At 44.2% G+C, this 21,564-nt stretch overlaps 1 protein-coding gene across 5 annotated transcripts in view; it reads right to left on the bottom strand.

Moving 5' to 3' along the window:
- ralgps2 (Ral GEF with PH domain and SH3 binding motif 2) overlaps positions 1–21,564 on the bottom strand; it is a 56,777-nt gene that overhangs the window by 28,847 nt on the left and 6,366 nt on the right. For 4 of the 5 annotated variants that reach the window (XR_015101359.1, XR_015101360.1, XM_086115438.1 and 1 more), the window contains exons 2-9: positions 12,255–12,358; positions 11,329–11,461; positions 10,501–10,608; positions 9,852–9,902; positions 3,497–3,580; positions 1,097–1,186; positions 901–993; positions 68–194 (exon numbers count right to left, since the gene is read on the bottom strand). Coding sequence is in view for 2 of the 5 variants with exons in the window: in XM_086115438.1 (XP_085971564.1) it covers positions 68–194; positions 901–993; positions 1,097–1,186; positions 3,497–3,580; positions 9,852–9,902; positions 10,501–10,608; positions 11,329–11,388 (613 nt within the window). In the remaining 3 variants the exon portion in view is untranslated. Of the gene's footprint in view, positions 1–67; positions 195–900; positions 994–1,096; positions 1,187–3,496; positions 3,581–6,152; positions 7,698–9,851; positions 9,903–10,500; positions 10,609–11,328; positions 11,462–12,254; positions 12,359–21,564 lie in introns of those variants that run through there. The other variant, XR_015101361.1, reaches the window with a different exon arrangement.

Here is a 21,564-nt window from a genome sequence, read left to right as displayed (position 1 = left end):
TATAGGTTGATGTTTATGGGCTAATGGTTAAATGGAAGGGGGCTGTGTGTGTGTGTGTGTTAGTTACCTAGGTATGGTATACACGACACCATGCTCTGGCTGCTTATGTAGTCCCGCAGACGCTTGTAATTGTCCTCTTTGGACATCAGGAAGTCGAGCCGGTCAAATGTGGCCTTGTCCTTGCGACTCAGTAACTGGAAGGATGCGATGGGATCGTTACATAAGCCATGTGGAGACAATTTGCAATGCGCATTATTATTATTTGATTTTTTTTACTGCGTAAAGATTTTCGCTATCAATTCTTGTTATATTATATCCAATCATTTTTAACCGTTCAAATTCTAGTTTCTTTGCATAATACAGAGGTTGTAAAATAACCTAAAAATGGAAATATTATTTATTCTCTTCATTTTTACCCCTTCGATTTAGCAGAGATGGCTTCCACTTCTTAAATTATATTGTAATTCTTCTCCATGGTCAGCAGAAGGGTATTTTCAGTTCTTCAACTTAAAATTCCATCATTCATTTGCACCATTGGAGTGCCTTAAGTTAATAAATGCCTCTTTCGGAAGCCTAGTAAAACACGCATAAACATAAAATGCTCCCCTGTCCCAAAATTTTAAAATGACAATCTGTCAGAAAACAAAACCCTAAAATTCCAGTGTTGAGTCCAGAATGGGGGGGGGGGGGGGGGAAGATTTTAAAATTCGTATTTCAACATAATCTTTTGAACAATGAGTTTACTTTCCCACACCTTGTCATCCATCATGTTTTGTTCGTGTGTTATGTTTCATTGGCCTTTTGTTCGTGTGGCCTTTTTTTTTTTGTCTTTTAAGACGCCCCCCAATTGGCAACTGAATAAACCGGGCTTGGCTTCAAAGTCGGGATAAACATACTCACCGCCCATGTTTTGGTGAGTCTGAAGATGGGAGCGCTCTGCAGGCCCGACACCACCGCCATGACGGCGTGAAGGTTGTTCATTTCGCACAATTTCTACGTTAAAGACACGAGACATTGGTCATGTGTTTTCAATGCAAACAATCGCCAGGACCGACAGTTGTGGTATGCAGAGGTGGGGGGGGGGGGGGGGGTGTACCTTGGCGGTGCGGATGTATAGACTCAGCACCTCGGCTCTGATCTTCAGCGTCTGCGCGTGGAGGATCTCGCGAACCACCCAGAAACTGGTCTAGATTAAACACACGCACACGCAGAGATGTTACGAAAGACCCATAGAGCTGAGCAAAAGCAGACTTTATGTGAAACCCATGGCAGAAATTATGGCATCTTGCAAAAGTCCGTATTTAGAATGGTTACTTGCAAATAAAAACATACAGTATTTCCATTTTTTCTGATGAAATTGCTACAAGCTAATGATGGTGAAAAATCTTTGATGGGCTGAAAAACAAAACAAAACAAAACATGTTTCTCTGCCCATGATCAGCCAGACTGGGCGAACTTCCAAAGTCACTTTTAAGTGATGGCCAGTCCAATCTCTGAAACACTTTCATGCAGAAAACATCCACATCCCCTTTGAAACAGTGGCGGGGGGTATTTATGTATGCATCGCCAAAGCTTTTTCTTCTCACTCCCGACTCCACTTTGCAATGATAGGCAGCCTGCGAAGCTTGTCGCCCCAAAGCTCAGGCTCTTGACCTAGTTGTCATGGTAACAAAAGCCAACCTCATCATTGGCCCACAGCAATATATGGGGTGGAAGGATGGTTGGCTGACAAGCATGAGACACAAACTGTGACCTAAGACGGAATAGTTTGAAAAACAAAAAAATGTCACAGAGGTCTCATTAAGACACCTGGAAACAGTTTTACAATCGAAAAGTAAAGACATGCAGAAAGATCCAAAGGGTTGACGTGATTTATAAACATAAAACCAAGAAGGGTTGAGGATGAGTCTGCGGATGGTTCCGCATACAAACATGTCGTTGATTCAATCAAGCAGAAATGGAAAGAAGACAGAGGAAGGCACGGTAATTGGTCGAATAGTGTGAGGCGGTCAGCCGAGGTATCCGCGTGCACCATGTGTTCCTGAGAACACTCAGCCCATCTGGACTTGTATCCAAATGCCACCTCATTTAAATTCTGTACTGCTGTTCCTCCTCCTCTTTTTCCACAGTGTAAGTGGATGGACTCACTCAGTTTAGCAGCGCAGGTGTGGCGAGTCCCAGTGCGCTGTGTGGGACGTGCACACGTATCTGACCCCACAGCTGGTTTTGCCTTCCGTTTCCTGGAAAGAGCGCCGTGGGTTGTTTTTCTTTCGAGGTAGAGGCAAGGAGCTGTAGAACCATAAGTTTTTTGTCCAGCAACTCCAGTCTCATTCTCTTTCCGCTGCCACCTTCCGTCTATGCAGGTGGTACGCGGGAATTATAGCAAACAAAAAAAAGTGCATCTTCACAGCATGGTGCACTAGCGGTTGGCACAACTGCCTTATAGTTCTGAGGATCGGTGTTGAAATCTCATTTACGTGCTCTCCCTGCGCTATCTTTGCTGTCCTCTAGGCAGAATGCAAAGTTGCCTCGATTTGACATGTCAGTGGAAAAAGGGAGCTGTTAATTGCCACGTTCGCAGCATGTGGAATCGGTCTACCGAATTGAACTGGAACGCGCATGCAAGTGGGCCGGGAACTGCCAAATAAATCAAGACCGGCGGATTTTGACACAGGATCAATCCGTTTAATGGTCTGAAGGTGACTGTAATAACCTGGAACCAACAATGGAAGACAGCAAATGTGATTAGATGGGAGTTTGGGTTGTGTGACAGTCTGCTATCTCTGCATGTCCATTAATCTGTGGAACGCTGGCGTTTACATCTGGTATTACAGGATGTCGGTCATTACTGCGTCAGCGTTTGTGACAAAACGCATCAAGTCAGATCGCTGTGCATTCGTCAACACGGGCTGTAAATTATTATCCGTGCCTCGTGTTTAATTGCATGGCTCGGCTCCACTCCTGGCGCACACCGGGGCCAACAAAACTACAAGTGAAGGACGAGGGATTAGAGGTGCTCGGCAGGAGTCCGGCCGCCCAATTCCATTATCCAACCAGCTAATTTTCCTTGGCTGGGGTTTGAGCTCCCAACATCTTGAATCACCGTTTGGGATCTGCCGGGAAGGACTAGTTTCCTCGGGAACGCATTCTTGCATAATAGGCTCATCCGTTTACACTGGGTAGGCACCGAACGAGGATTTAAAGGAGCTCGGTGAACGGAATAAAAAAAAAAAAAACTAAATTCCAGATGACATGATGTTATATAATAATTGCGATGATTAACTATTGTACACATTTTACAAAGACCATTTAGACTGATTTATGAGCAGGATGATGATAAGGTGTCCAGATTATTATGCAGCGTTCCGGGGGAAAGAAAAGGTGAAAAGGGATCATTTGCTCTGCAAATGATGCAAGGGTGGAAGAATGAGGTGTTATCCTGCCTGGATGCAGATCACTTTGAATCGCGCTTGGCTTTTAACTGAACGACGCTCACCTGGTTGAACCTGCGTGTGAAGGCAACAACATTGGGAGCGGAGCTGTGCTTCTCCTTCTTGTTCCAACCGCAGCTTGACAGCTCCTGAAAACACACGCAATCAATCAGGGGAATTGACATCTAGCGCTGGGGGGCACAGCCAGGGCCCCCCCCCCCTCCCAAACAATTGTCTGCTTGCATTCAGTTGTGTAAATTTGTGGTTTATTTCTGTGTAAGCACATCAATTCCTGCTAATTTCAATGTCAAGGTTCAGATTTCACCAATTCGGAGACTTACGCAACCCCAGATACAAGTGGATGTGAAAACGGTTGAAATTATTGATCATTTGCGAGTTTGCAAATACGTATAATGTCAAAGTACTCAAGACACTGGATGTTTTAAAGTGTGGAAAAAGAACAAGAGATTTCCTTAGACCTTTTTGAATGAACAATAGAGTACTTAATACACAATCAAGTCCAAAAAGAAGCAGCAGCTGTGGTGACAATAGGTTGAGCATTTACAAGAGGGCTGGGATTTTCCAAACATGAACCAAGAGAAAGAGCGCTCCTCTTAATCCTCATCAGCCGGCTTGATTTAGAGCAAAACATGATCAGCTATATCAGGGCTGCACACAATAACCCCAGGTGACCGTCGGTATGGCAACTTCTGGGAACGGCAACGAGACAGAGCTTGACCGCAATTGAACCTCAGCATTTGTAAGATCCGATGTCAAATGGTAAAAGCAGACGACGGTGAGTTGAGACCCGAGTTCAAAATGGTGGTGGGGTCCAGACTAGGATATGGAGGCCCATGCTGGATCATCACTGCCCTGCACGGAACCAGGATGTGGCTGCTCCAGAAAGTAGGAGCCGACCTCGCTGAGGGAACTCAACTGTTTATATAATATAATGTGCTTCCCCTCTGTAAACCACGTCAATCATCATTCCCTCCAGGATCCACATCGTTGCATGACTATTCCTGAACAAAAGGCGCTCTATGGTCTTGACAGCTCTTGACCACCGATCGGGTAGACCTCAGCAAATTATGCTCATCTTTCAATACCGGAGCCACGTGGACTTGTCGGGTGATTAAGATACCTAAAAAAAAGCCTGGAGTGGACATGATGCACTTCAAGTTTTTCAGACCCGGGAGTCAACTCTTGGCAAAACTGAGATTGATTTGAAAGTGAGTTAAGATGTTGACTGCAATGGCTTGTAATCAAAGGTACCCCACAAATTTGGAAATAATGGGAAATTTAATGTAGAAAATGACAACAATGATTTGGTGAATAACCCAATCAGCGGATTTCTTTGGACTCTTTGGGTCATGCCCTAAGATGCTTCTATGGCCCCATGTAAACAAGGAGTAGCTAGCGTGATGCATCGGCTCATTGCAAGCCGGTTTTGACAGCAAACAGCAGCGTGATGAGCAATTTGAGTAGAGGGTCCGACGGGCAAAGCAAGGCTCCCCTTGCGGCTGATGTCGAAGAACGGGTGCTCAACCACACTTGATGATACACGGAAAGATCGCTATTGGCGGAAGTTAACAGTTGGTACGATAAAGGGGCAACGAAAGATAGAGGCGCTTATTATATACAATACGCACCTAAAAAAGATACTGCATATGCATGACTGAGTGAAAAACAATTAGACAATCTTAACTGCTATTTTTATTGGTTGCAAAGCATTGACATACAAACTAGCGTACTCGCCCTTCTGGTGCATTGTTTCAAAGTCAAATCATCTGTAAGCCATTTATCAATGTTGGATAAGTGTGAAATTACTTTTGGGTGCTTTGGGGTCAGCCGTTTAAGGTTTATTTATTAATGTAGGCAATTATACGCACTTAGGGAGGCATCCATGAGTTGTACGACTTTGCTATTGTTGTCAGGGCTTGCTGCTTAACTGCAGCGAACAGCGAGGGCTCAGTATATCGCAAATATAAACTTTATAGGATATCATGAAAATATGTGTTTGAACGTGGATGCTCCACTGTGGTCTCTGTTCGATTCACGAACGCTGCGGTAAAAAGACTGAAGAGTCAAGCCACAGATATCGGGACATCCCTACGCGCTGCCGATGGCGACGCAGCTGGACACGTAAAAGTAAAACAAATTGGGTCAATTAAGAGCAAAACGAGGGCTGCCGAACACAACTAACGGCGACTCGTTTTAGACACACTTCGGTCCCAGAAGGATTTAAAATCACATCACGACAAGTATCATCTGAACAGCCAGACGGTGCCGAATAAGATCAGCAGCTGCAGCAGAACAGATGCGAATGACCTCATTAGTGATACCGCAGCGGTTCCTTTTCCCATTGTCTACGTTGTAAATGGAAACCTGCAGCGTCGGGTACCCCGTGAGACCTGAGAACCTGCGGCGTGCCAGAACAAGAGCCCAGGCACGGTGGAAAAATTGATTGAACAAGCGCGCTTGCGGCGAGAGACCAGAGATAGGAGGGGGATTCGCTCGAACAGGAAGGAAAACAGGGATTGTTGATTATGTGAACAGCAGCTTGCGGTGAGACCGAGCACAACCTTTGACCGATTGCGGGACGTTGCCAAGTTTCGTGCCGCGAGTCAACAGACGTACTTGTTCCCCTCTTGTTTTGATAAGAAACAACAACAAGGGGGAAGAGAGAATTACGATAGGGATGAGGGCAAACGTATAACGCACCGATCTGCTCCATGTCCAAGCCAACATTAGAACCTTTTCCTGCGAGCACCATCGGAGGAGACGACTTTACCAGGTGCAGTTTTTTTCCTCTCACCGACCACGAGACTGATCGTTTGTCAAGAGCAGTAAAATTTCACAGAGCGTGTTATCGCGGTAAGCCTGCAGCGCAACCTTTGCCACAGTCAGTCTCGCGCAGTGATTCCCAGCCAGAGTGCCGTGTCAGCTCATCTGACTCCTGATACCGCCATAGACCCTGTTTTACACTGGCCTGTAAAAGTGCTATTTTAAAGGGCTCACTGGTCTGTATGAACGGCAATGACATGGAATTTGTTTGAATTGACTGAATGTTTGAAATAACTTTTCTTAACTTGTTATTATAAAGAAAAGACTTGACGTCCACTTTAATACATGTCCCATGCCCCCCCCACTAGTCTAAACACAGCATTATGATGAATACTGCGTTTGTGAAATATGAATTAACAAGGAAAAAAAAAAACATTCTGCTATCGACTGAAAATGATATCTCAGATGCTCAGGTAACGAGCAAGCATGGCTCAGCAGTTTTTGAATGTCATGTGACATTCGCACGTTGAGCTTCAACACTTTTGTGTTCAAGCTGACAGCAATGACGCCGCGCTGAATTGTACCCTTAGATCACAGGTATCAAACTCCGGTCCTGGAGGGCCCTTGTCCTGCATGTTTTCCAAGTCTCCCTGTTGCAAGCCTGACTTTGGGCCTGTTCATTTGAATCAGGTGTGTTGCAACAGGGAGATTTGGAAAACGTGCAGGACAGCGGCCCTCCAGGACCGGAGTTTGACACCCTTGACTGTCCACGTCTCTTACACTGTAAATGACACGAGACTCGGTTTAACTTTGCATCTCACCGGCAGCACTGGAAGCCATTAAGGCGACAGGAGGTCACGCTCGAGAAACAACTTTCAATCTCCAATCCGGACACGTCCATGAGATTTCCACTGTGCAGATGAGCGAGAAAGGCGCACATAGTGACATCCTCCGGGGGCATAAAATGCAACGCGATAGCCGTGCTTCCTGAGGACGTGAAGAAGTGATGCTTGGCAGACACACCACATAACTCACTTGGCTGAAGTGGTCATGAGTGACTTAGAGGCAAGCGTTCTCTGCCACTTAATATTTCATCGACTCCCAGCTTGAGATGAATAACTTTCAAACGTGTGAAAGGGAAAGATGTTGCAAAGACTGTCCGCAGGCAAGTTTCCTGGTATAGGAAAATGACAAATAGGCCCCCAAAGACCTTTTTAATGGTTTGTACACAAATAGTTGGGTCTCTGGAGTGGTAAAACCTGCAACGTTGGACATCCTGAAAGAAAAGAGAATGTGCAACGTGCATGAATAAAAGCTGAGGTATGATGGAAAAATTTGATGGGTGGGCAGTATTCGCCCTCAATGAAAAAACAAAAATCCAAAATCTGCCCAAAAAAACAATCAGAATAGAAGCCTTAAATTACGACAGCATCTGTTTTGGTGGTACACAGTCATGTACTATCAACAGTTTTTTGCTTTTTTTGTGCGTGTAAATTTATTGAGGATTTTAGAGACATTTGAAGCATTCATCCGATGAAAATTCCATTACTGCTGGGAGGCAGACGTGCTAACCACAAGACCACCATGCTTCTCATTGAATCAAATTGACTTAAAGCAGTAAGGTCAAACGTAGGTTAGGTTTCATGACGGAATACTTTAATAAACTCGAGCACTTTGGATTAATCCCGCGGAGGGCGGGCTAGAGCTCTTGTTTTGACGATTTTGCAAGTGCATCATATAAAAAGGTCTGATCTGATATCATGTGAAGAGCAAATACGGACTGGTGGGAGCACCTCGATGCGTGAAATTCAATTTACAACATCCAAACAAAGGGACCCTCTCATCTCGTCTCGGAAGGGATTCTTTCCCGTGTTCCCATTTTGCGAGCTTTATCCAAAAGAAAACACCACCGCACAATAAGATAGATCCGTTCTAATGGCACAATTGAATGATAGCCCATGAAAACGGAACCATGGAAGTGGGAAAGTCTGAGAGACAAACCAACATTTTCTGAGAAAATATTCCTCAAAAGTCAATCAAATAAAAATCTTATGAGGAACTTAAGACAAGCTGGTCGTGTGATTCCGACTTTAGGGTATGATTTTTTTTTTTTTTTAAATTGAATTGCAATTTCCCCCCCCCCCCCCCCACATGATAAAATGACCCAACAAAATGAAGACCTTAACCTAGCAAAGAAGTATGAAACATGAACCAAAAGAATACACTGGAGAAAAAAATATGGCGATCGTGCTATTAAAATACACTTGCTCATGCTACAAGCATCACTCTGCAAACACATTCTGGTTCCCACTCTTTCTTTCCCAAGTGTGAGAAGTCTTACTTTATTTAGCTTATTATAAAATATTGACCTCCTCTTCTCACTTTTGACAGTTTAGAATGTCAAAATGGCATGGGACAGAACAAATGAATTCACTTACGTGTTACGTGGGAAAGCTGTCTGGTACAAAACTTAGCAGGTGCCAAGTTCAAAGAATATTACACAACCAGTTATTCAATACAGTACATTCTTACTCGGCCAGGGAACACAGTTGAGATGACAGGCAGGCACACACACACACACACATGCCTGCTTTTTGCATTATGTAGCCACGAGAAGCACAAGGAAGTGGAAAATAAGACTTTCAATCAGCCCCCCCCCCACCCCCCTTCTCCTACCGCGGCTTTCATCTCCGTAACAGGCCGGCTCTCACTTTCCTATTCTGACACAATAAGCGTGAACTTTTAATCCTCACCCAGTGGGTCGATTTAAAGAAGACATGTTATGGCACTTTCTTTTCACATTTTAAAACCGTTCCGAGGTGGCTTAATAAAAGGGCTCCAGCGTCCTTCAAAAGAGTCAAGAATGACCACTTGCCAAATGCTGGTTCATGTTTCCGAATGCAGCTTTTGTTACCATGAATAAGTGCTATTCAATATCCTTGATTCCCATCTTAAGGTCTGTGTACTAGTTATGCTCTTTGTCCTCACTAGTAGGACAAATTAAGCATATTAGTAGGACAACTTTATGTTACTATTGAGGCAAAACTGTGCACTAGTTGACAGCTGTGTGCTACTAGTAATATTATCCATCCATCCATTTTCCGAACCGCTTAATCCTCACTAGGGTCGCGGGGGTGCTGGAGCCTATCCCAGCTGTCTTCGGGCAGTAGGCGGGGGACACCCTGAATCGGTTGCCAGCCAATCGCAAGGCACACAGAGACAAACAACCATCCACGCTCACATTCACACCTAGGGACAATTTTAGAGAGTTCAATCAGCCTGCCATGCATGTTTTTGGAATGTGGGAGGAAACCGGAGTACCCGGAGAAAACCCACGCAGGCCCGGGGAGAACATGCAAACTCCACACAGGGAGGCCGGAGCTGGAATTGAACCCAGTACCTCTGCACTGTGAAGTCGACGTGCTAACCACTGGACTACCGGGCCGCCACTAGTAATATTAGGTAAATTTAAAATTAGAGCAGTTCACCTCTATCTAGCGCTTCACTAATCTTGTCCAGGCTTGCCATGAAGCTGTTATGCGCTTTTATTCACGGCGCACGAGTGGATTATTGTGTAAATCTCATTCCATTTCTATTATGATGGCTGCCTTTGTGTGTATTCATGAACTGTCTCACCTCGGGCTGGATGGCTTTGAAAACAGGATCATCCATGAGTGTAATCTGGCCCTGGAGGAGAGCATTTAAACAAATGTTAGAACATTTATCACAAAAACAGCCGCTGCTTTTCATACCATAAAGATCAGGACGAGAAGCCACAGAGTGCCCTCTTGTGGTCTGAAATGAGGCCAAACGCATGCTCACACATTGCGGCACTCCTTAGCAAGGTCACTGGTGTCAAAGATGGATTTTACGCTTGCACGTCTCATCATCCAAGCCCAATTTAATGCCATTCATTTGATTTTCATGTACATTTCAAGTGACGCACGTCCCATATGGCTGGCTGCATTAACCGATAAGGGAACATGAAACAAGTCGTTTGAGAACATTCCCGAACTTCACGTAACCAACTTGACTGTCAACACTGTCAAATGCAGCCTTAAAAATTGAGATGTGTTAAAAACTTCCACAGTAAATTCACTCGAGTCGATAAATAAAATAATAAATAAAGTTCTCAATCTGAGACTGGCCATCGTTTCACATTAGCTCAGCACTTTAGGTTTGTGCTTACGCTTCAAAAAAAAAAAAAAAAAAAAACCCCCAACAACAACAAAAAAAAAACTTCCAAGTTAGTTGGGCAAGGACAGATAGAACCAAACAGACTTACGGCATATTCTTCCGGTGTGACCTTCAGCACGTCAAAGACAACTGCATCAAAGCTCTTCTTCAGCTCGGAGGAACCCTTGTCACTGAGAGACTCTGAGCTGCTGCTCCTCTGGAACACACATATGCACATAGTTTCATCACAAAGGAAGCAACTGATACAAGCATGCTGGAAACAAGCCTCTCATTCAGTGTTTGCCAACTAGGGGTGCACATACCCTTTGGGGTATGTGAGCACATTGCAGGGGGTACGTGGATACGTTCAGCCATTTATTTCTCAGCTCAATAACGGTGGCACAGATGCGCCAAAACCACAACAGCTGAATGTCAACAAGTGTCGCATTAAAGCTCAGCTGGCTGATAAAAAGGCAGTAAAACAAAAAATAAAATATTTCTTAATGTAATAATCAGGTGTTATGTTTTCTACTTTTGTAGAATGATCAACACTGGAAGAGTGTTGTTGATTCTGGAACTCGGAAGCACGTTTAAAAAAAAAATAGGAACCACTGCGCTCATTAATTGTGAGGTGTAATATTTTAATAAGGTCTCACCACTATTAACTATAAATGTATGCCTGTCATCTTTAAACTGCATTTTGTGGGCTCTTGTATGCATAAAAGTTCACATTTTTCTCCTCATTTTTTATCACAACATTATAATATTAAATAACTGTGATCATTTCTGGTCATGCCGAAGGTGAAATAAATTATTCATAGGGTTTTTATTCATAGGGTTGTTTTCTTTCCATGTTGTTGGAAATCAAGAACTAACCAAAAATGTCTCGGGGAAATGGATGGGTAGGGAAGGATGTGTTGGTGAGAAGCGGCCTCACCTCTGAGACGGTGGCAGCAGTCGGGGCGAGGCTTGATTGGCCATTGGGGAAGTCCATCATTCCCACAGCATGCAGCTCTAGCACAGGAGGCCGTCATTCATGATGCTCAGCTGCAGCAAAAGCCCGCCCTGCCCTGCCCCCCAAAAACATTCACAGCAACAAATACAGTCGTGAATACCATAAAGCAGAGAAAGTGCTCACTGTAGAGCAGCACCACCTGGTGGCTAAACTCATTTCTACATCAACAAACCTGAATTCAACCATGGCCACTGGAAGCTTTAGGTCACTGACCTCGTGGAGACAAACTGAGTTTAGGTCTAAGTGACATCAGTGTATACCATATGGATACTTTCACGGCCCTATAACTTATACAGCTTAGGAGAGAACGAGGGGGAGATGATGAAAACATCTGCGCTAAACAGCTTACAGCACGACTCACGTGTCTGTTGAAATGTAACAGTGGAACAACAAACCGTTGGACGAGAGAGAGAGAGAGAGAGAGAGAGAGAGAGAGAGAGAGAGAGAGAGAGAGAGCTTTGCTTTCGCAACTAGAGAAAACTGTCTTTTTATGCCGTTCTTGCAAACCTTTGAACCATTTCGACCTTGACAGAATTTGTGAAATATTGGCAATTAAAAATCTCACTGTAAAGACTGAACAGCGAACCGTCACATTCTCTTCCTTATTGCTATGTTTTACTAAGTGATTGTGTTATTCCGAAATGCGTTTCGATTTATCTGAAAAAAAATCTTTTGACTTATCGCTCAGGTTTTCTTTAAAGAATGGTACACACATCTTACAAGGAGAATGTTGTGAGACAGCAGGTCGAAATACAAACACAATTTGACGCGGGCCGATGAGTCGACATGTAACAGCCTACAAACGCCGCGGACAAACTGACACGCAAAAAGCCTGTTCCTCGGCTCACCGTTTTGAGTGTCAGATGAACATGATTCCGGAGGTAAGCCCAGCCTCTCGCCACGTGGTGAAGTCTTGATCTGTCAAGTTGCGCCCCGCTGACGCACGTTGAAACTTGAAAAGAAAGAATAAAGTCACTTTTTATGGATAAATGTTGTCATGTGATCTACATTGCCAGGGATCTGATGACGCTGACTTGCCATTGCCACAGAAGTATGTGGGACTGACATATCGACTTACTTGTTAGGGCTGCAATAATAATTATATTAATAATTGATGAATAAGGTGCTTTTAAAAACTTTCCATCAGTTTATTAAAAAAAACAAAAAATCACCCCCCCTCCAAAACAAAACAGGACATTATTTCAAATTGACAATGCACAAACAAATTAATTATGCTTCAGTTACTGGTTTGGTCCATAACATACTTGGAAAACAATCATGAATCATTTTGCCTTTTTTTCTAAGTAAAAGCAATTGTTTTATTTTGATTCAACACAGATAATTAGTCCAATTTCATGCTACAGAAATATTTACTGACGAGAAGCTGAAATTCCAAGCATTAGCACGATTAAAAAAAAAGAAAATCCAAAATAATTGTCAAATACTTTGATCAACTTTTAGTTGTCGATTAATCGTTCAAGACATTTTATCTCGTGTGCTGTGAGGTTTTTTTCTAAACTAAAACATTGGCTCAATGGCAGATTCCTCACACGAAATGAAGTAGTACTGACTGGCCACTAGGTGGCTCAGCACTCAAAGGAATCCAACATGTCGGCCTGACATGCACGAGGAGAGGGTTGGGGGGCGGCGGGGGTGGGGGTGTAGGTGTAGGTGGAGCAACTGCGGACAAATGTTACATGCTGGCAGGCCTTTGGAAATCAGTTGGGGGCCAAGATTCCATCATCCCCCTAAGGTTGTTCTCACAGAGGGACATAAGGGATAGAGTTGGCTACAAAATTCATGAGCAGAACAAATATGGGATTAAGACTTTGGCTTGTAAATGTTAAATTGACGCTGTCCTTGGCGCATTGACATTCTTTAAAATGGAAATATCAAGAAAATTATACTGCGATTGGCTGGCAACCGGTTCAGGGTGCCTACTGCCCAAAGACAGCTGGGATAGGCTCCAGCACCCCCCGCGACCCTAGTGAGGACAAAGCGGTTCAGAAAATAGATGGAAGGATGGAAGAAAATTATACTTTCTTAATAGCTTGTGTACTAATAGTTGTGTTTCTGCAGTGTCTGCCCACCCATCTTGTATCAATGAAACAACAATGTGCATGTTTTGTCAGTTACATGCCCGATTTGAAAAATGTGTCTGTGAACGAGGCGTTTCGCACTTTTGCTTAATAGCAGAGCTAATTTAAATAACCGCCACCCACGACGGGTTTCTGCACCCAGAACTTGGCAGAGCCAATTTTAAGTGACTGTGTGTGAAACATTATTAGGCAGAAACAACCCAACCCCCCCCCCCACCCCCATCCGTTCCAATACCCTAATTTGCTCCTTTTTCGTTTAACTTCACTTGCGCTGTGTCATATTGAGCCTCACTTGATAGGTAAATATTTCCCCGAAACGCAAAAATGACACATCGATCAAGTTACACCTTGTAAATTGAAAGGTTCATACGTCGGGGCACTTGCATGTATCATTGTCAGTCACAGATTAGCCAACTACCTGAGTGAGAAGTGTCGACATCCCATGACGCCCGTTCACTGCTCGTATGCAACCATCAACTTTGCGTCCGACACAACAGCGCCCACACAAAGCAGACGCCTCCTCCGCCTTCTGAGTCACCGCCAGCATTTCGAGTCAATCTCAACTGCCACGCAAAGAGAATATTAGACTATCGGTGACAAACAGTGGAAGGCGTGCCAGGGCTTGTTAAAGAGATTTTAAGGCAGGTTGCTAAATGACATTCACACACTTGCAGATTAACTGCATATTGTCTCCGCATTCCATGACCAAGCTTTTCGTATCCTAAAACGGCAAAAAGAAGAAAAAAAATGCACACCCCTCAAGTCAACAGCTGTCATCACATTTCCAAAGCGAAATAATGTCCGAGTGGCCTGGCCTGGTCTCTGTTGCTTCTCCATTTACAACCTTGGGGTGTTGGGCCTTGTATTATACCCTTGGGCAAACTGTTGGGTTTGTTGAGCCCCCCGCCCCCAAAAGGGAACTCAGACCACGCATCCTCTTTCGAGGGTAACAAATGTTTTATTTAAATGCAAAAATATACAGTATATATTATGGTATTCAGTATGTCTCAGTGTTTGCATGAAATCACACTGGTAGAACATGCATTTTATGAAACATATTTGAAATTAATCTCAATGTTTTTCCATCTATCAAATGTGGAGGTAGCCACCTTTGGACCAAAAGTTGGGTGTTATTTATTTTAAATTAACATTTGGAAGGCGCTCCCAAAACTGCCGAAGAATAAGATTCGATAAATCCCAATTTTTTTTAATGGATTTTCAAATAGATACCCAACAATTTTTTTTAGCAGCAGATTACATTGGATTTATCTTTAAAAAAAAAGTATCCTCTGATGTTTTTGAGCTTCTCAGAGATATCTTGTAAAATAGGAGAGTCCTTTTCAAGGTGAGGTTCGAAAGTTGAGAGGTAGTATTGCAAAGCTGGGAAAAAAAAAATCGCATATGAAAAAGAAATGGCTAATAACACAACGCAAGACATTACTTGACAGAAAAAGTGTTTGATGAGTCAGTGGGCTGTCTGTCGTAACGGTAACACCTTTGTAACGGTAACGCCTCAATTTGAGCCAGGAAAAAAACATGTCAACGAGTCTTAATATACACAAACCACAACATTAAAACCACTGGCAGTCATCCAAGAACCAGTACTAGATCTGTATCACAAATGATGCCTTTAATTAAAAAAAAAATAACGATGAAAACCTAGCAGGTGGCTGATGATTACCCTAGCATTGTTTTATTGCATTATTATTCCAAGGTAGCCATAAAAACACATCAATAAACCCCAGTTGGTTTTCACGCCGCCCTAATCCCATTTACTCCCGTGTTTATATTGATGAGTCCCAAGTCCAAGCACATAAACATGAGATTAGAGTGTTGAAGGCCTGCGAGAGGAAATTCGATGAAAAAATAGCTTTAGTGCTTCCGGCGAAAGGTCACAGAGTGCGAGACGGGAATAGACGTCGCTGTTGGAATGTGACACAGAAAACTGCATTTTTCCTACTCGCTCCGTCCAACTCTATGACCCTAATTTGAGATTTCAACCCCCAAACCTCATAACAGCGAGGCAGACTTACTAACCCGTCCAGACATTCTCTATCTTACCCATTCGTGGACGTCACGACGAAGAACCAAGAGTCAAAGCTTCAAAAAAGGATAAGAACAGCCTTCTAATGTTACAACACAGCGCCTTCATAGGGGCGGGTGTAAAGTAAACACGGTACGCATGCATGGACGCATTGTTTAGTCTGGCCGCAGCGGGACGTGACGTGTTGGGAGAAGCGCATCCGTCGCCGATGCGCCAAAGTCGAGTGGGGTAAAAAGTGGGTCAGTGTGTTGCTCTTCTTTTGCTTCCCGAGCACAGAGCCGCCTGCGACGTCACTCATTGCTATCTCCAGCGGGGGGTTCTTTGTTTAGCGGCAGGGTCTCTGGATCATCGCTGCTTCATTAACGGCGGCCCCTCTCGAGGAGAGAGATTGATTAAGGGGGTCCACCGGTCCACTGTACTGGGGAGAGGCGGAATGCACCCCCCGGATGAAATGGCAGCCAATGGCAGGGCGCATATGGAAAAACATCAAGTCATACTTGTGAGCAATTTCAAGCTGTCCAATCAAATTTACAGGTAAGGGCGCAAGAAAACATTTGGATTCCTTTTTATCCAACATTTGAATGAAGATACGGGGGTCCTCCGTTTACGGTGGAGTTGCACTGCTGTTGCGGTATCGGAATCCCAATTTGTCGTCAACGCGTCATAGCCGATCAAACGTAATAGTGAAGTCAGAATAACGGAAAATATATCGGAAAAATACTTTTGTGAAAAAAAGAAATAATACAATCAAATTAAAACCGGGAAGTACGACACAAACGGAGTGTGCCTTCTTGTGTCGACGTATTCTTACACAACCCAACAAACTAGCTTCGCCAGCATGTTGGGCAAATTTTACCGGTTCTAAATTCGGATCCTGGCAGCCGCTTGCACCGTGGGGTGTGATTATGCTTTTTTTTTTTTAGAACGTCTTCCCCTCTTCCTCCTCCTTTCTCCGTCCTCACAGATCTCTGCTTTTGATAATTAGAACCTTAGCAAAACGGGCTCCGGTCCCGCCTCGGTCGTTGGAGGATGTGCCGGGAGAAAAGGCAAAATGTCAAAGATGAGGGCTGTGGGGGTAAACAATAACCAGTTTCGAGTTATTTCTTATCGGGAGAGTACCGTGAAGTTCGGACGATTCAGTACACCCATGAAAGATCGACAACCCCCCCCCCACTCAACGCACATCGCTGGTGTCCAACGGAAACCTTGTATCTCCAAATCATCTCTCGCCAGGAGACCAACTCGACGGCATGTTTGTTCAACCATTCGCATTCAGTCATTTGTCAGAATAACACACCCACATGTGGACGGACCAATTGTATACATTTGTGAAAAAGTAAGAACTTGACCTAATTGTGACAAATGATATATGACACCAACTGTGCTCTGGTTTGTGCAGCTTATCCAGACAACGGCAGATGTTTGGCCACAAGCGGTTGACTGATGACTTTAGAGACAGTTGGCAAACTAAAGTAAAACGAAAGTTGAACTACAGCGGATGGCGGAGAGAATATGCCTATGAGCTGCGGTGGGGGTTCTGTTTGGGCGCCGTATATTGTCGGTTTATTTTTGGACTTGTTTGAAGGTTTAAAAGACACAAACAGTAAAGAAGGCAATATAGTATTTTGCATTGTTAAGATTGCAGGTTTATGTGAGGCTGAATGATAATGGTCAGTGATATTGTGTCGAATCTGCCCCCCCCCCAAAAAAAAAATCGTTAAGACCAATCATCCACAGTTCGTATGGTTTGGTGAAGTAAAGAGAAGCCATTAGACGAGGATATGATCAGGAAAATGGCTAAAGGCATTTTTAAAGCTGGGGAGGAAAAAAAAGTATTTTCACAGCAGAGCTGGGAGGAAGTCATCAGTGACTCAAGTATAACCCCTCAAGTTTCAAACATGTCCCAAATTGACGTGGCGAAAATCAAGCATGTCGGATCCCGACTACATTTCAAGCAGGTCGATGCAACCCCGTTATTTGAGTTGAGCACATCATAAGTCACACAATCTTCCTCCGTCATAACATAACTAATGAGAATTGATGACTTGCGACCGACCCCGGCTGCGCTTGGCCGTAAATAAGACATGCCGACACTGTGCCAAACTTGTAAAGTGGCGGCGTGTGGCCCGGGTGGTGATGTGTGATTTGTTGCCTGGGCGGGCGGGGCGGCGAGCCCACGTTCAAGTCCACTTGCGCCCGATGAGAGCAACGCTGACTGATGAATGAGGGAAAAGGGGAAAGGCCGAGGGACGAGGAGGCGGTGGCGAGGGGAGGAAATGGTGGAAGTGCACGGACTGTTAACAAGGAAAGGGCAGTGGAACAATGCAGGGGCAGCGATGCGGTCAGAGGAAACAAGATAGCATCTCGATGTCTTCCTCGATGAGTCTCCAAGGATCGGCTAATGTCAACACTGCCGCACGAGTACAACTTGGCAGCTTTGTTTTCAGTAGAATGCCACTCAGTCGAGAGCTCCACCATCTAATCAGACCTTAGGCTTGAAATGAGCAACCGCGCATCGCAATTTGCCGGTCAAAAATGTGCATTTTGCGCCACATTAATGTAACCTGAAAACATGATCAGCTGTCCCTGAAAGGGTTAACGCCTACTGAATGGCAAAACTCAGAATCAAATGCTGAGACAACTGTTCAAGTAAAAGTCAAGTAGAAGAAGAATCATGGGGACCGCTCCATGCCACTTACGCAGAAGCGGCTCGCGAGCAACAGCTTCAGCTAGTGCACAGGTGTCAAACTCAAGGCCCGGGGGGCCAAATGTGCCCCGCCACATTATTTTAAGTGGCCCGCAAAAGCAAATCCAAGACGGCAACTTCCATGAAGCCTGGTAAAATCTGTAAGATTTCATATGTTCATATGTAATAAATCAGTGACACATTTGTAAGCATTTTCTTGTGACCAAACCCCTCATTACAGTTACTTAAACAATAAGTGAATTAAACGTTATTCTTGACTTCTTTATACAGTTTCAGGCATCACGGCGCTATACAGTCGATGTAATGTGTCCCGCGACAAAAATGAGTTTGACACCCCTGAGCTAGTGCATCTAAACACGTTGCGGAGTTGCTCGTGAAATCATCACTTGCAAGGCGGCGAATACGTTATATTTCCGACAATTATCATACTCGAAGGGATGACAAGAAAAGACGGAGAAGCTATTGATTGAGGTCTGCACAATAAACATGATCAAAATTACATGACGGTAGAGCTTTTTAAAAAGAAATCTATTTAGCTTTACTTCTGGATAAGAATATGTTTGCTGCTATACAGAATGTGAATTTAAGAAATAAAATCTGGAGATTCTATCATTCGTCATATGATCATATTTTTACCAAAATTGCTCCACAATGTTAGAAAGTTGCTCCTCAAGTTATCGATTCACAAAACTGCTCTGCAAAAAAAAAATAATTATCGAGCCTTGAGACAATTATGACACAGCTCTTGTATTGGGCCTATTTAGAAGTTGAGGCTCAACTACCGAAGAGTTCAGCGAGTTTATCGAGCGCAGACAGCTGGTTGCCGGATAAGCAACAACACCCCGTGGACGTTTCTCATATTCAGAAAGCCGAGCGGAGGTGTTTATTCTTGCGCCATCCCAGTTATTGGAACTCGAGACGGACGCTCGGCTTTTCCCAGGACGAGGTTCCGGGTGGGCCCTCGGGGCTCTTGTGTAAGACATTGATTTTAAAGAGGCACGACGTGTTTCAACCTGACAGACCTTATAATTACGTACGGGGCTCAAACGCATCTGATATGACAAAGCCGTCTTTTCAGAGGTCTGCTATCAACCATTTCTTGTCATGCTATAATAATCATGTTGTCATGGTTTCAGGGATGCACGATCATTGTTTTATTCTTTCCCCATCTATACGATAACCGATACAAACAATATATATATATTTTTGCATGTTAAACAACATAACCTCCCTCTACCTCCCTACAAGTGAAGCTTACATTACGCGGGGACAACAACTGACAATCCGCCAAGGTTCTTGCGACTTCTCGATAAAAATCTTTCCGACTCTGGTTTCACCTACATTTCAGTCGGGCCGGGGCACAAGTCTCCAATATTTCTGTCTTGCAGCAAGGAGCCGGCTTCGTTTAAGTCGGTCTACTCCGCTCAATTCCTCCAATAAATAATGCAGACGTCAATAACTGCCAGTTTGGATACAAAGCTGCAGTCGAGGTTGTAAAGTCATCTTAAATCCGGAGCATGATAACAGGAACGACTTGGAATATGCAGATATAAATGTCATCGATTTCAGCATCTCACAGCTATGATCAAGTAATTGAATGACATTTATTCAAAAACGGGAGCGACATTCAAGGTAGTGGTTCTCAAACAATCCGCAAGCTGGAGCTCCAACGTTTTGTGCTCGTTCTCTTGTATGGTTATTTTGCTCTCAGGTCACTTTGAAGAGACTTAATTGAGCAATAAGAAGATCACGAGCCTCTGGAATCTGCGCGTGCACACACATTCGCCGTTCAACATGCATGACTTCCTCTACCATGGCACCGCCCGGTCTCTGGGGTGCGATAAAATGCACTATTACAATTTGCGACACAAAATGCCGACCCCCAATGTTGCTGGACGTTGACGTCCTTTTCACGAGCGAGTGACCATCCACTGACATTTCTTAAAAATAAATCAACTGACATTTAAAAACCAGTGAGTTGACATGTTGTTATTTTACATGCAAAGCATACGATATATTCCATTATGACTAATATCAAAAATGACTGCGCGACACAAATAACATCACGCTTCTTGACTATTTGAACTGCGAGGAGCCTCCAAAGTCGGAGCTGTGGCAACGATCTGAAAAGGAAGTAAACCAACAACCTCGGCCTCACTCAGACACAGTCGTGGGTGAGAAAAGGGGAAGACAACACAACGAGGAGAAAATTATTCTCCTAATGTGGACATATCCGTGTCCGTGTGTGTGGCTGAGGGGGAGTTCCTTTCTCATCCCATCAGATAGCAGCTAAGAAAGATTGATTTCTGTGTGTGTGTGTGTGTGAATAACTTTGTGAGGTGTACGTTTATGCATGTCTGTGCGTGTGCACGAAATGGAAGAGCGCAACAGCTGAGACTTGCAAGGAAACAGCTGTATTGCTTCTACTGCGACCCCACCCCCGACCCCCACCCCCCAGCTTCCCCCTGGAAAAACCCTCCTTTTCCCCATCAAGCAGCTCAGCAAGGGACAACACACACTCACACACGTATACACTCACAGACACACGACAAGCTTGAAAGGACGAGTGCGGGCCGTCGGCATGTGTGTCCAAATGTTGGTCCGTTGACTAAAAATAGGAAAGACATTTGGGCCTCACTCGCTAACCGCGCGTACGCAGCAGTTTGTTTGGCGCACAAATCCCTCCCGAACGGGAAAAGGACATTTCTCACATTTGCTCTTGTTTCATTCATGCGCTTGTATGCGCTCGTGTACTGTTAGTCACGGTCGATTACCGGTTTACCGTGGTTTTAAAAGGTCACGGTTTCAATAACCGGTAATACTGTTTGTCTCCAGGAATGAGCTTTTTATTTTCGCTCTTTTCTATTAAGGGGGATTTCTAAGCAGGGCACAATATGATTGTCTGCTTGCAGAGTTGTGTAAACGAGACGCCTCTTAAGTTAATGAGAGGCTAGTTGCTTTTCTTTTCCTCCTTCTCGCGAGCAGAGAGGGGAGGGGTGAGCAGTGCCACACAGAGGAGAGAGGGAGACGAAAGAGATGCTGTAACGTGCATCGTCCTTTGGCGCATTGTACGTTTTTCTTAATGACCTGTTTTTAGACTACAAACAAGAAAACATTTTACGTGAAACTGGGTGCGGGCGCAAAAAGGGTTGGGGGGGAAGGGGCCCGCTGGACTATGCTGGAAAAAAAATTATTCCGTCATCAATTCATCACATTATAGTTGAATTGTTCAAGCCCTGATTAAAATGCAAACAATTCCTCAATATCTTTGAGGTATTCTGACAAGAGAATTTCACTGACATGTTTGA

The sequence above is a fragment of the Hippocampus guttulatus genome, chromosome 7 (genome assembly GCF_054856545.1).
Source record: "Hippocampus guttulatus isolate MCC_2025c chromosome 7, RoL_Hgut_1.0, whole genome shotgun sequence".
Lineage (NCBI taxonomy): Eukaryota > Metazoa > Chordata > Actinopteri > Syngnathiformes > Syngnathidae > Hippocampus > Hippocampus guttulatus.
This window is presented reverse-complemented; position numbering and strand designations above follow the sequence as displayed.